Source organism: Notamacropus eugenii, chromosome 1 (assembly GCF_028372415.1).
Source record: "Notamacropus eugenii isolate mMacEug1 chromosome 1, mMacEug1.pri_v2, whole genome shotgun sequence".
In the NCBI taxonomy this organism is placed as follows: domain Eukaryota; kingdom Metazoa; phylum Chordata; class Mammalia; order Diprotodontia; family Macropodidae; genus Notamacropus; species Notamacropus eugenii.
Window position 1 is genome coordinate 13,426,475 of NC_092872.1, and position 12,219 is coordinate 13,438,693.

General features: G+C 43.1%; 1 protein-coding gene across 1 annotated transcript; it reads right to left on the reverse strand.

The window, feature by feature from the left end:
- Positions 1–6,916: 6,916 nt before the first annotated feature.
- On the reverse strand, positions 6,917–11,994 carry LOC140498163 (cathelicidin antimicrobial peptide-like). Its single transcript, XM_072599462.1, has 4 exons — positions 11,815–11,994; positions 9,823–9,930; positions 8,816–8,826; positions 6,917–7,242 (listed from the first exon to the last, which is right to left on the reverse strand). Exons 1-4 carry the CDS (start codon positions 11,992–11,994, stop codon positions 7,125–7,127), a joined length of 417 nt encoding a protein of 138 aa, XP_072455563.1. The 3' UTR covers positions 6,917–7,124.
- Positions 11,995–12,219: the final 225 nt, after the last annotated feature.

The window sequence follows — 12,219 nt, forward strand, 5'->3', positions numbered from 1 at the left end:
ATTTTCTCTTTCATGTTTACCTTTTTAATGTTTCTTTTGAGTCTTGTATTTAAATGTCAAATTTTCTATTCATCTTCCAGTTCTGGGAAAATACAAGGTGGTGTGATCTTGGGAAAGGTATGGACACTGTTCTCCTGGTCTATACTCTGGTCTTTATCCAGGAAAGTCCCCTGCCCCAGTACAGTTGCAAGTACTGGCACTCCTCTCTGCCATGGAGCTGTGACACAGAACTGGGCATGGGCCATGCAGTTGCCAATCAGAACCAGTTGGACCCAGTGCAACACAGGGTCCCATAATCTCTTTCTGAACAGTTGTCCAATCCCTTCCGTGGGCTGAGAGCTCCTGAAGCTGCTGCTGCTGGTGTCACAGACACTTCCAAGGCCCATAACTGGTGTTGCTGCTGCACATGCTCTGGTTAGGCCCTACTCTGGTGTCACAGACTTCTCTTGCCAAACTCCTAAGTTGTCTTAGGCTAGTAGAATGTATCACCCTGACCTTTTGTTGACTCTGCCTTTCCAGAATTTGATTTGAAGTTCTTCATAGGAGAATACTGGGAGAGTTCACCTGGGTTGTTGCCTGTACTCTGTGTGTGTTCGTTCTTTGATGCCGAAGGAGACCATGCCATCAGAGAATGATAACATGCACTTGACTTTGTTTTGAGTGAGGGAGGGCTGTGCAGGTCACTAGCCTCACTTCTTCTCCAGAGTCATCTGAATCCAGTGACCAGATACTCATCAGGATGACTGGAGATGACCCAGGGTGAGGCAATTGGGGTTAAGTGACTTGCCCAAGGTCACACAGCTAGTGAGTGTCAAGTGTCTGAGGTGAGATTTGAACTCAGGTCCTCCTGACTCCTGCACTGGTGCTCTATCTACTGCACCACCTAGCTGCCCCTGCCTGTACTCTACCATCTTGTTTGTAGGTGAACATTGGGAGAGGACATTTGGGCTGTTGCCTCTACTCTACCACCTTGCCACCCACTTCCCTCCTTAGAGTATAGTACTTACAATACTTATGAACTACATGCTATATACTGTAGAGTATAGTACTTTGGAAAGTCCTCATCTCCTTTACTAAAGGAAATTGCTTATGAAAAGTTCTCCAAGACTTGCCTGTTTCATCTATAAAATGGGACAATCATCCCTGCTCTGGCTCCTTGAACAATACATCATAGATTATTTAATCTAACCCCCACCCTTACCCCCTTTACAGTACTGCTGACAAGCTGGCATCCAGCCTCCATTTGAAAACCTCTCCTGATGGGGAACTCCTTACCTATAAGGCAACCAATGCTCTTTTGAGGTACATCTAATTTCTAGAAGATTTTTCTTTCCATCCAGCCCAGATCCTCCTCTCTATAACTTCTCCAAATTGACATGGGGAGTCAAAGACAACAAGTCTAATCCCTCATGACCACCCTTCAGATCACTGAGGACAGGGATCCCATTTCCAGCACATTTTCCCTTCTTCAGACTAAAATCCTCAGTTGCCTGAGCTAGCTCTCATTTGGCCAGGTCTCTCCTGCCCTCACCATCTTGCTTATCCTCCTCTGCACTGATGGACCGAGAGAGAGCACGTGAAGGTGCTTCAGAAAGGACAAAGAAAACAAGCCACTGTGTTTTCAAAGGGCAAATGAAAAGAGGCAAAGACCCCAGGCTGGCTTCTAAGATGAAATCTTTAATTACACATAAAGGCAACAAAGGCTATGGAGCATTTATCCAGCACCAATGTTTTCTCAATGGATCGTCACAACAACCCTGGGAGGAAGGTGCTGATATTCTCTATTTCACATTTGATAAAAGTGAGATAAATAGAGGGTGAGAGACCTGTCCGGGACTGCACAGTTAGTCAGCGTGTGACGACAGATTTGAATTCAGGTCTTTGTAACGTCAGGCACGGTTTTGCCTATCGATTATCCTCAGAAGCAGATTACTGCTTGTTTTTTCGAAGTTGAGAAAGACCTGTTTTAACTGCCTCATTTACAATTGTCTTCATGACATTTTCCGGTAATTCAGGGATCCCTCTTTTGTCTCGGACAGCCAGCAGGATAAAGCAGAGAGAAGTTTAGTATTTTGGGAATAGCGGTAACAAGTCCCATTTCCGTGCCCCTATTTCCCAGAAGAGGAAACTGACTCAGAGGAGGAAGTCATCTGTTTAGAGTCATATAGCTAATAAGCATCTAAGCAGGACTGGAACCCAGGGCTTTTGACTCCCAGACCAAGGCTCTTTCTGATACATTCTGCTTTGCTTCTGTGGAAATTACTCTTTGGTGAACCTGTAGTTGGAATTTAGGAATTTGCAGTATTGGAACCTCTAAGGATTCTGCCTTTCCTAGGATAGTGTGTTCTCTCTCTCTCTGTGTCATATTATTTTTTTCTCATTTATATGGAAGATTTTTTTCAATACTTGTTTTTAAGATTTTGAGTTCCAAATTCTCTCCCGGCCTCCTTTTTCTACCCCCCTCCTTGAGAAAGTAAGCAGTTTGATATAGATTACAGATGTGAAGTCATTCAAATCTTACTTCTATATTGTTGTTGTGTTTGTCCTTCGTTGCCGAAGAAGATCATGCCATCAGAGAAATGGTGACATGACTTGGACTTGATTTTGTTTTGAGTGAGGGAGGGCTGTGCAGGTCACCAGCCTCACTTCTCCTCCAGAGCCATCTGAATCCAGTGACCAGATATTCATCAGGATGACTGGAGATGACCCAGGATGCTGTTGAGACAAGCTTCTACCTTCTGAGTCAGAGAATCTCTTCAAATGACTTGAGACAATGTGACACTGGAGGTAAGGGAGAGAGAAAAAATGTGGAACTCAAAAATTTTAAAAAATGAATGTAAAAACTGTCTTTTCATGCACTTAGGAGGAGAATAAAATATTATTAAAAATGATTTACAAATTGTGATCACAGTCTTTCCGGGAAAGTCCCCGAACACTTTTTCTGCCATCAACTCCTCGGGTCTCATGACTCCCTTTACTGACTAAGGAATTTAAGGAATTTCTGTTTTCAGGACCAGAGAGGCCCCAAAGACATGTAAGGAATGTAAGGAAGTTGACATCTTGGAGACTTGACCTGTCCTTACTGCTAGAGCTATGGACTGAGGGAAGTCAAGGAGAAGTTAGTTGTAGTTGTCTTTTAAATGTAGTGGCATAGGACAGCAGTTTGCTGACACCTATTTAGTTCTTGCTATAGAAACGCTAGACAAATTGTACTACCTGCTGAATGACCTGTGTGTGCCACTTAGAGCTAGACAACCGCAAACCCTGGGTAGGACCACAGGGCCTCCAACAGTGCCACTGAGAACCACAATGTGTCCTTACTCTTCTCCATGCACCTATTCTTACCACCAACTCTGCCCCACTAAGATTGCTCCTTCCATTCTATCACCAATCCTCAACTATTTATTGGAGGAAGAGAGAAGGATGTAGGTGTGTATGTCTGTGTGTTTGTGCCCTCACCTGCTACTTCTGAATCAATAACACAGGGAACATCAGCAGGCACATAGACCCCCTAAGGAAATGGAATTATTGAAATCACTGAGGAGATGCAATACATTAAGAGAGGCAAAGTAGTTGTGTGTTTTTTCTCTTGGTCCCCCGCAGCCATGGAAGGTCTTCAGTAGCCTCCCTGTGCAGCCCCCACTGAGAATGAAGAAGCCTGAGGGATGCTCACATCTCCTGAGTGATCCTATCAGAGGAAGACAAGCGGTTACAGCCTAAAGCTCCTTTTTGTGCTGGAGGGTAGTTGGATCATCAGCTCGCTGCTAATTTACTACATACTCTTTTGCTCCATGAAATCAGCAGCAGTCTTTATCACCAGCTATTTCTCTACTTTTCTTCAAGGCCTGATCTTGCCTCACCCAGATAAGAAATTTGAATACCCTCCAAATAATTCTCCTTTCCTTTGTTCTCTTTCCCTCCTGTTTCCTTGTTGAATGAAGAGTATTTCTATATCTAATTTAGTGTGTGTGTGTGTGTGTGTTCCCTTCCTTTGATTAATTCAGAAAAGAGTAAAGTTCAAGCGTCATCTACTCCCCAAACCTCCCTCTGTATATACTTCTAACTGTTTACCACAATTACATGATATATTTTTCCCTGTTCTTCCTCTGCCTGTCCCCGCCTTGGTGTATTCCTCTTTCCTTGCCTTGTTGCCTGCCACCCCACTCCTTTTCCCCTCTAGTGTAAAAGCTCTTCCTTGCCCACTTCTTACATGTGAAATAATTTCCCCCATTCTTTCTCTACCTACCCGTTCTCCTAGGGCCTCCCTCTTTCTCACTCTTCATTTTTTTTTTGAGATCATCCCAACATAATTGATTTCCACTCATATTTTCTGGCCCTGTTGTGGTTGTTCAGCACTTCTGATGGGGTGCTTGGGTGCCTGTACCTGGACCCCAATTCTAAAATCACATTTCTCTTTCAAAGTCACATTTCTCCCTAACCTCAAAACATTTTCTCAGGCACTTCTTCTCCAGCCCAAGGACAACTTGCTCCAGCAAAAACCACTCTCTCTTTTCCTGATACAGTAGCCAGCTGCACCTATAGAATTTATTATTTTGAACCAGCTGTGTACTGGCTGAACTGACTGTGTACTGGGTTATAATGACATTTACTACTCACTGACATATCACATATATCCTAGATTTATGTTTACTCCGTTGCATTTATCTTGTCTAACAAGACATTGATGAGAGCAGCCTGGGAATTATTTAGTTAGTCCTGACTATTAGTTAGTTGATTTAGGGAAGTTTCAGACCTAAAACCACACTTCCATGTAGCACCCCTTGGACTATTTCCTGATGAACTGTGAGTAAAATACCTGTTCAGTAGATACTAAAAGGGAGTGTTCCTTTAAGAAATAATCACTCCTTAATTAGGGCAGCTAGGTGGTGCAGTGGATAGAGCACCAGTGCAGGAGTTAGGAGGACTTGAGTTCAAATCTCACCTCAGATACTTGACACTCACTAGTTGTGTGACCTTGGGCAAGTCACTTAACCCCAATTGCCTCACCCTGGGTCATCTCCAGTTATCCTGATGACTATCTGGTCACTGGATTCAGAAGTGAGGCTGGTGACCTGCACAGCCCTCCCTCACTCAAAACAAAGTCAAGTGAAAGGCATGTCATCATTTCTCTGATGGCGTGGTCTTCTTCGGCAGTGAAGGATGAACACACTCCTTAACCACTCCCAAATTCCTCCCTGAATCACCTAATTAGCATTTCTGGCACATGTTTTACTATAGAATAATCTATATAAACTTCACCTAAAACCCCTTTTAAATCTCAGGTCCCATAAGAGCTCTTGCCCCCTGAAAAGCATAACAATAAACTTTTTACCTACTTAACTTAAGACTGCTTGAGTTCATGAATTCTCTCCAGACTAGCTTGCCAGGGAACTCCACTTTTGGGGCTCCTATATCTTTCCTGATCCTCATCACTTTGACTTGTGTCTGACTCTTAGTGACCCCATGTAGGTTTTTCTTTGCAAAGTGACCTGAGTGGTTTTCCATTTCTTTCTCAAGCTCATTTTACAGATGAGGAAACTGAGGCAAACAGGGTTGAGTGACTTGCCCAGGGTCACAGAGCTAGGCCAAATCTGAACACAGAAAGATGAGTCTCCTGACTCCAGGTTAGGCACTCTGTCTACTGTACCACCTAGTTGTCTCTATAAACTCCTTCTGACTGCTGTAATAATATAAAGTTCTTAGGCATTCCATATATCATCTTTCCATATAGGAAGGTCAGTTTAATCTTATTGAATCAATTATGATTTTCTCTTTTATATTTACCTTTTTAAAGCTTCTTTTGAGTCTTGTATTTGAATGCCAAGTTTTCTATTCAGGTTCCAGTTCTGAGTGAATCCAAGGTGGTGTGATCTGGGGAGAGGTATGGAAACTGTTCTTCAACAGGGTCCCGTAATCTCTTTATGATCAGTTGCCCAGTCCCCTCACTTTTGCTAGACTGAGAGCTCCTGAATATGCTGCAGCTTCTGGTGCCACAGACACTTCCAAGGACCATAGCTGGTGTTGCCGCTGAATGTCCTCTGGACAGGCCTCTATCCTGGTGTCACAGACTTCTCCTGCCATGCCTCACCCTGACCTTTTGTTGACTCTGCCTCTCCAGAATTTAATTTGAAGTTTTTTGTAGGTGAATATTGGGAGAGTTGCAAGAGTTGTTGCCTATGCTCTGCCACCTTGCTAGCCAACTCCCTCCTTACAGTATTTGTAATACTTATGTACCGTGTGCTATATACTAAATAGTACAGTACTTACAGTACTATGGAAAGTCCTCATCTCCTTTGCTAAAGCAAATTGCTTATGAAAAGTTTTCCAGGACTTGCCTGTTTCATCTATAAAATGGGACAATCATCCCTGTTCTGCCTACTTGCGCTGGACCTCATAAATCAGCTTAGTCCACACTCTCCTCCCCTTTACAGCAGTGTAGACTAGCAGGCATCCAGTCTCCATTTAAAGACCTTCTTTGATAAGGAACTCTTTACCTATAAGACAACCAATGATTTTTTGAGATAGTTCTAATTTCCAGATTTTTCTTTCCATCTAGCCCAGACCCTCCTCTCTATAATTTCTCCCCATTGAGGAGAGTCAAGGACAGCAAGTCTAATCCATCATGACTACCCTTCAGATCATTGAAGACAAGAATCTCATTCCCAGAAAGTTTTTCCTTCTTCAGACTAAAATTCCTCAGTTCTTTCAACTAGCTCTCATTTGGCCAGGTCTCTCCTGGCCTCACCATCTTGCTTAATCTCCTGGCAAGGATCATGTGAGATCATGTGAAGGTACTCCATAAAGGACAAAGAAAATAAGTTACTATGTTTTCAAAGGGGAAATGAAAACAAGCAAAAAACCCCCAAATACCAGACTGGGTTCCAAAATGACATCTTTATTTACATATAAAGGCAAGAAAGGCTATGAGCATTTATCCAGCACCAATGTTATCTCATTGGATTGTCACAACAGCCCTGGGATGTAGGTGCCAATATTTTCTCTAATGGACTTTTGAGTAGAATGAGATAAACAGAGGCTAAGTGTCTTGTCCAGGATTGCACAGTTAGTAAGTGTCTGAGGATGGATTTGAACTCAGACCTTTGTAACATCAGGTGCAATACTCCTTATTGGTTATTCTCAGAAGGAGATACATTGTTCTTTTCAAGAACTGCAGAAACACCCGTTTTAACTGCCTCATTTACCATTGTCTTCGTGACATTTTCCAGTAATTCAAGGATCCCTCTTTTGGCTCAGACAGCCTGCAGGATAAAGAATTGAGGTTTCATATTTTGAGGATAGTGGTAATAACTCCCATTTCCCTAGTTTTACAAACCTAGTGAGGGAGGTGTGGAAATGCTATTGTCCCTATTTCCCAGATGAGGAAACTGGCTCAGAGGAGGAAGTCACCTGTTTAGAGTCACAGAGCTAATAAGCATCTAAAGTAGGACTGGAACCCAGGGCTTTTGACTCCCAGACCAAGGTTCTTTTTGATTCTACTTTGCTTCTGTGGAAATTACTCTTTGGTGAACCTGTAGTTGGAATTTAGGAATTTGTAGTATTGGAACCTCTAAGGATTCTGCCTTTCCTAGGATAGTGTGCTCTCTGCTTCTGCGTCATATTATTTCTTTCTCAATAATATATAAGATTTTTTAAACACTTGTTTTTTAAGATTTTGAGTTCCAAATTCTCTTCCTGCCTCCCTTTTCTGCCTACTCCTTGAGAAAGTAAGCAATTAGGTATAAATTATCTGTATGTAGTCCTGCAAAACTTATTTCTATATTAACCATGCTGCAAAAGAAGACAGACCAAAAAACAAACCAACCAACCAAGTAAAATAAAGTAAAAAAAGTATGTTTGATCTGAATTCAGATTTCATCAGTTCTTTCTCGGCAGGTCAATAGCATTTTTCATCATAAATCCTTCAGAACTGTCCTGGATAACTGTACTGCCCAGAAGAGCTAAGCCATTCACTATTGATCATCCTACAATATTGCTGTTACTGTGTACAATAAACTCCTGATTCTGCTCACTTCAGCTTTCATCAGTTCATAGAAATCTTCCTAGGTTTTTCGGAAATCATCTTGCTCATCATTCTTATAACACAATAGTATTCCATTACATTCAATGCCATAACTTGTTCAGTCATTCCTCAACTGATGGACATCCCCTCAATTTCTAATTCTTTACCACCTCAAAAAGCTGTTTTAGGGACTCTGTTTCATCTCTTTCTCATCCACTTGTATCATCTTATGGTTTTGTCCCCCTTCCAAACTATAAACTTCATGAGACCAGGGACTTAGTCTAATCTAAATTTTCTAACGCCACTGCCTACAGTTTTAACTGCATTTTCTATGCAGCAGGTGTTTAACAAATGTTTGTCATACTGGGTTGTACTCTCTACTTCAAGACAGTTCAAATCCTCCTTCTTCCCCAAACCTTCCAGCCCACACCTCTGTTTTCATCCTTTGGACTCCTATCTATTTTGTCTGTAATGATCATCCAGCCCTTCACATTTCCGGGTTTCTTACTGCGTATGAGATTTGGTACAAGAAATTATTTGGTCCAACACCCTCATTTGACAGATGAGGAAACTGAGGGCTTAGAAAAAGTTAAATGACTTGCCCAAAGTAATCCAGACAATCAGTGGCATATGCGGGAATCAAACCCAGGTTTAGTGTTCACCACCAAAACACATTTGTTAATTGATTAATTATAGCTGATGATTTGAGCATTTTCCCAATTGCCCCTTCCCTATCCCTATTGGACTGCTCTACTTGCTGCTCTAGGGCCAAGAATGGCATCGGGGACCACTTACCGCCCGACTTGCTAGGGGCACACATTTGACCCACACGTTAGCTTCCTCCTCATTGATGGCCTTGATTACTCCCTGACAGTATTTCTCCTTCTGCAGAGAATGGGGGGGAGGGGGAGAGAGAGAGAGAGAGAGAGAGAGAGAGAGAGAGAGAGAGAGAGAGAGAGAGAGAGAGAGAGAGAGAGAGAGATTGGTATGGAAGCTTTAGGCTTCAATCACATGGGGAAAATGGGAAATACAGGGTCCACACATGCTCCACTCCTCTTTTACATCCTACCCCCAATTATAGGTCCCCAGGACTCTTGTCTCCCTGCTTACCACATTAGAATCCTATGACTTAGTGTTGGAAGGGACCTTGGGGTTCATGTAGCCCAGTGGTATCAGACTGAAAAAGAAATGGGGACCACTAAGTCATACTTAAGAATCCATATGGGCCTTCTATTGACAGTTATAAAATATAACTACCTATCTATTGTTTTTTTAATTTATTTTGTTAAATATTTTCAAGTTATATTTTAATCTGCTTCAGAACTTTCAGAGGTCTTATTACTATTACTAATATAATTGCTTATGTTAATAAATGCTGTAAGTATTTCATTTAATGTTAAAATAGAAGATGGAAAGAAGAGAAGAGAAGAGGAGAAATGAGGGGGAGAAAGGAAGAGGAGAGAGAGTAGACAGAAGGGAGAGACTAAGACAGACAGGAAGAGACAGAGGGAAATGGAGGGAGGAGCAGAGAGAAAGAGAGACAGAGAGAGACAGAGAGACAGACAGACAGAGAGAGAGACAGAGAGAGAGACAGAGAGAGAGAGAGAGGGGAGAGAGAGAGAGAGAGAGAGAGAGAGAGAGAGAGAGAGAGAGAGAGAGAGAGAGAGAGAGAGAGAGAGAGAGAGAGAGACAGGGAGGAGGCAGGGAGGAGGCAGGCAGAGGGAGAAAGAAGTGAGTTTGGAGGGAAGGCAGGGGAAGCGGAGAGGGGATTCGAAAGGGTGGAGGAGAAATGTGACTCTTACCCCATTTTTTTTGAAGGCACATGTGATAGGGGTGAGGTTTTCTGTCGTCTGGCAGTTGGTCTCTTTGGCAGTAAAACTCAGATAGTGCGGTTCTCTGGACGTGTTGTTCTAGACACCAGGAGGAGAACAATTCAAGGCATTTGTCAGCTGTCTCCAAGTCCCCTTTTACCCTCACAATGTTACAGTAGGGAAGGGGTAGGTACTCAGTCTGCTCTCTTGAGAAGCTCATTGAACTATGGGACTCAGGTTCTAATGTCTGCTCTGTCTCTTCATATGTTTAAGACCTTCAACAAGTCACGGACCCAGATTTAGGAGCGTCCTCAGAGGTGATTTAAGCCAAACTGCAGAGAAACATCCTCTGCAGCCTCCCTGAGCAGAGGCCAGTCTGCTTCTGCTTGAAGACTGCCAGTGCTGGGAGAGTTTATTAGCCAGTTTTTCCTCATTTCCTTTTTTTCCCCGTATCTCAGTATCCTCGTCTATAAATGGGAGGAGGGCATAATACAAAGAGTTTTGTCCCCTAAATTTGGGTCCAGCTGTGGCTGGAGGTGGGGATGGGGTGGCCTCCTCTTAGGGAGAGGTCCTCTGCCCCAGGCGCTGAAGGTGCTCAGGCTGGGGTTGCATGTTGGGTGGGTGTGGGAAGGAGGTAGCAGGTTGGGGTGGGGATCCCCAGGCACTGATACCCATCCTGCTGCGGTGCCCTAAGCCCCTGTAACTTAGGAAGGGTAGAGCCCTGGAGAGGGTGGAGCCACCCCAGCTCCCCTGGGGAGGGAATGGGCTGCATAAACTAATCCGGCCACTCAGGGAAGTGAGAACTGTCTGTAATCTCTACCAGCACTTAGCGTGGTGCCTGACACACAGTAGGTGCTGAATAAAAGTTTCTTAATTTGACCTGATTGGGTTGTTATAGAAGGGAACATATCTTAAAAAGTAAAAAAGAACTTGCACAAGAACCTATTACCAATCTGTGCCTGAGTGGGGACTAGAATCTGCCATTGGGAATTATGCTAATAGAGGCCACTGGAGAAGGGCCCATAGCCACCTTCCACTTTCTATGATTTGCTGCCTTCCCACCCTGAGATGGACAATTAAGGAATTAAACTGGATTCACCAGGCAGCTGCTATGTAGGAGAAAGATCACTAGGCCCTGATGGAAGAGTAAATCTTGGTTCTTTCCCATAACGCCTGAATATCCACCATCTTGGCTTCAGTTTTCTCATCTGTAAAAGGAAAGCCTCAGACTAGAAGATCTCTGAGGTTGCTTCTAGCTCTAGCCTCTCTGAGTCACTAAATTTGTAGTCAGGAGACTTGTGTTCAAATGTTGGATCTCTTCATTACTACCTGCATGACCATTGAGTACTTTAAGTTTCCTCTCTGTAAAGCAGGGGTCCTGATCCCAGTCTATTGCTCATATCTCAGGGGTTACATTAGGAGGGCAGGTAAATGCAAGGTATCTTGTCAAGAGGGAAACACTATAGAAAAAAGTAACAATTATTCTTATTTCCAGATCAGGGACTCTGCCTCTATTCCATTTTGTATCTTACAGTACAAAAGAACTGGTCAGTGACTTTGGAATCTGAGAACCTGGGGTTCAAATTCCACTTCTAATGCTTATCTGAGTGACCCAATATGTCATTTGAGCTTTTTGGAACTCAGTTTCCTTGTCTGTAAAATAAAGGGGATTGGGCTAGAGCAAGAGATGTGTCTCATAGGCCTCTTTGACAGTTTAGGGAAGCCTATGGTATCCTTCTGAGAAAAATATTTTTAAATGCACAAAATAAACTACATAAGATTACAAAGGAAATCCAAGGTCAGTGAACATATTGTTTTTCTCATTCAAATTTATAGACTCCCTGAAATCTATCCCTGACCACCCTCTCCCCTAAGAATCCCTTTAAGGTCCCCTCTATCCCTAGACCTGTAATCATGGAACTCTGTGCCAGAGTCCAGTTCCCAGTTCCCAGTTCTCTCTTCTTGTTCCTCCCAAGTACTCACCCAGTGAGGCTGGGGCTCAGCTGCAGTTAACCAAAAGGAATTTGTCTCGTTAGTCTCTTCATTGAAATATGTGACAGCAATTGTTAGGGCGTCAAAATAAGACAGTCCTTGGTTGTTAGTAGCTTTAACCTCAATCAGTCCCAGAAAGAGCAGAGGAAGCATGATCCTGAAGTCTGTCATTTTTCTTCTTTGGCCAATAACCCTTCTTTCGCTAGGGTCTAATTTATATCCTTAGAAATTTAGCCCTGGGGGATGAGCCTGGGATTCCCCAATGGCTTTTAAAATCATTTCAACTGAAGAATCTCCTCTTTCTACAGATGCTGATAGGAAGGGCACCAAAGAAGATATTCGTGGATTATTCTCCAATGTACACCACCTCTTTCCCTCCAAGCCATTTCAAGAAGG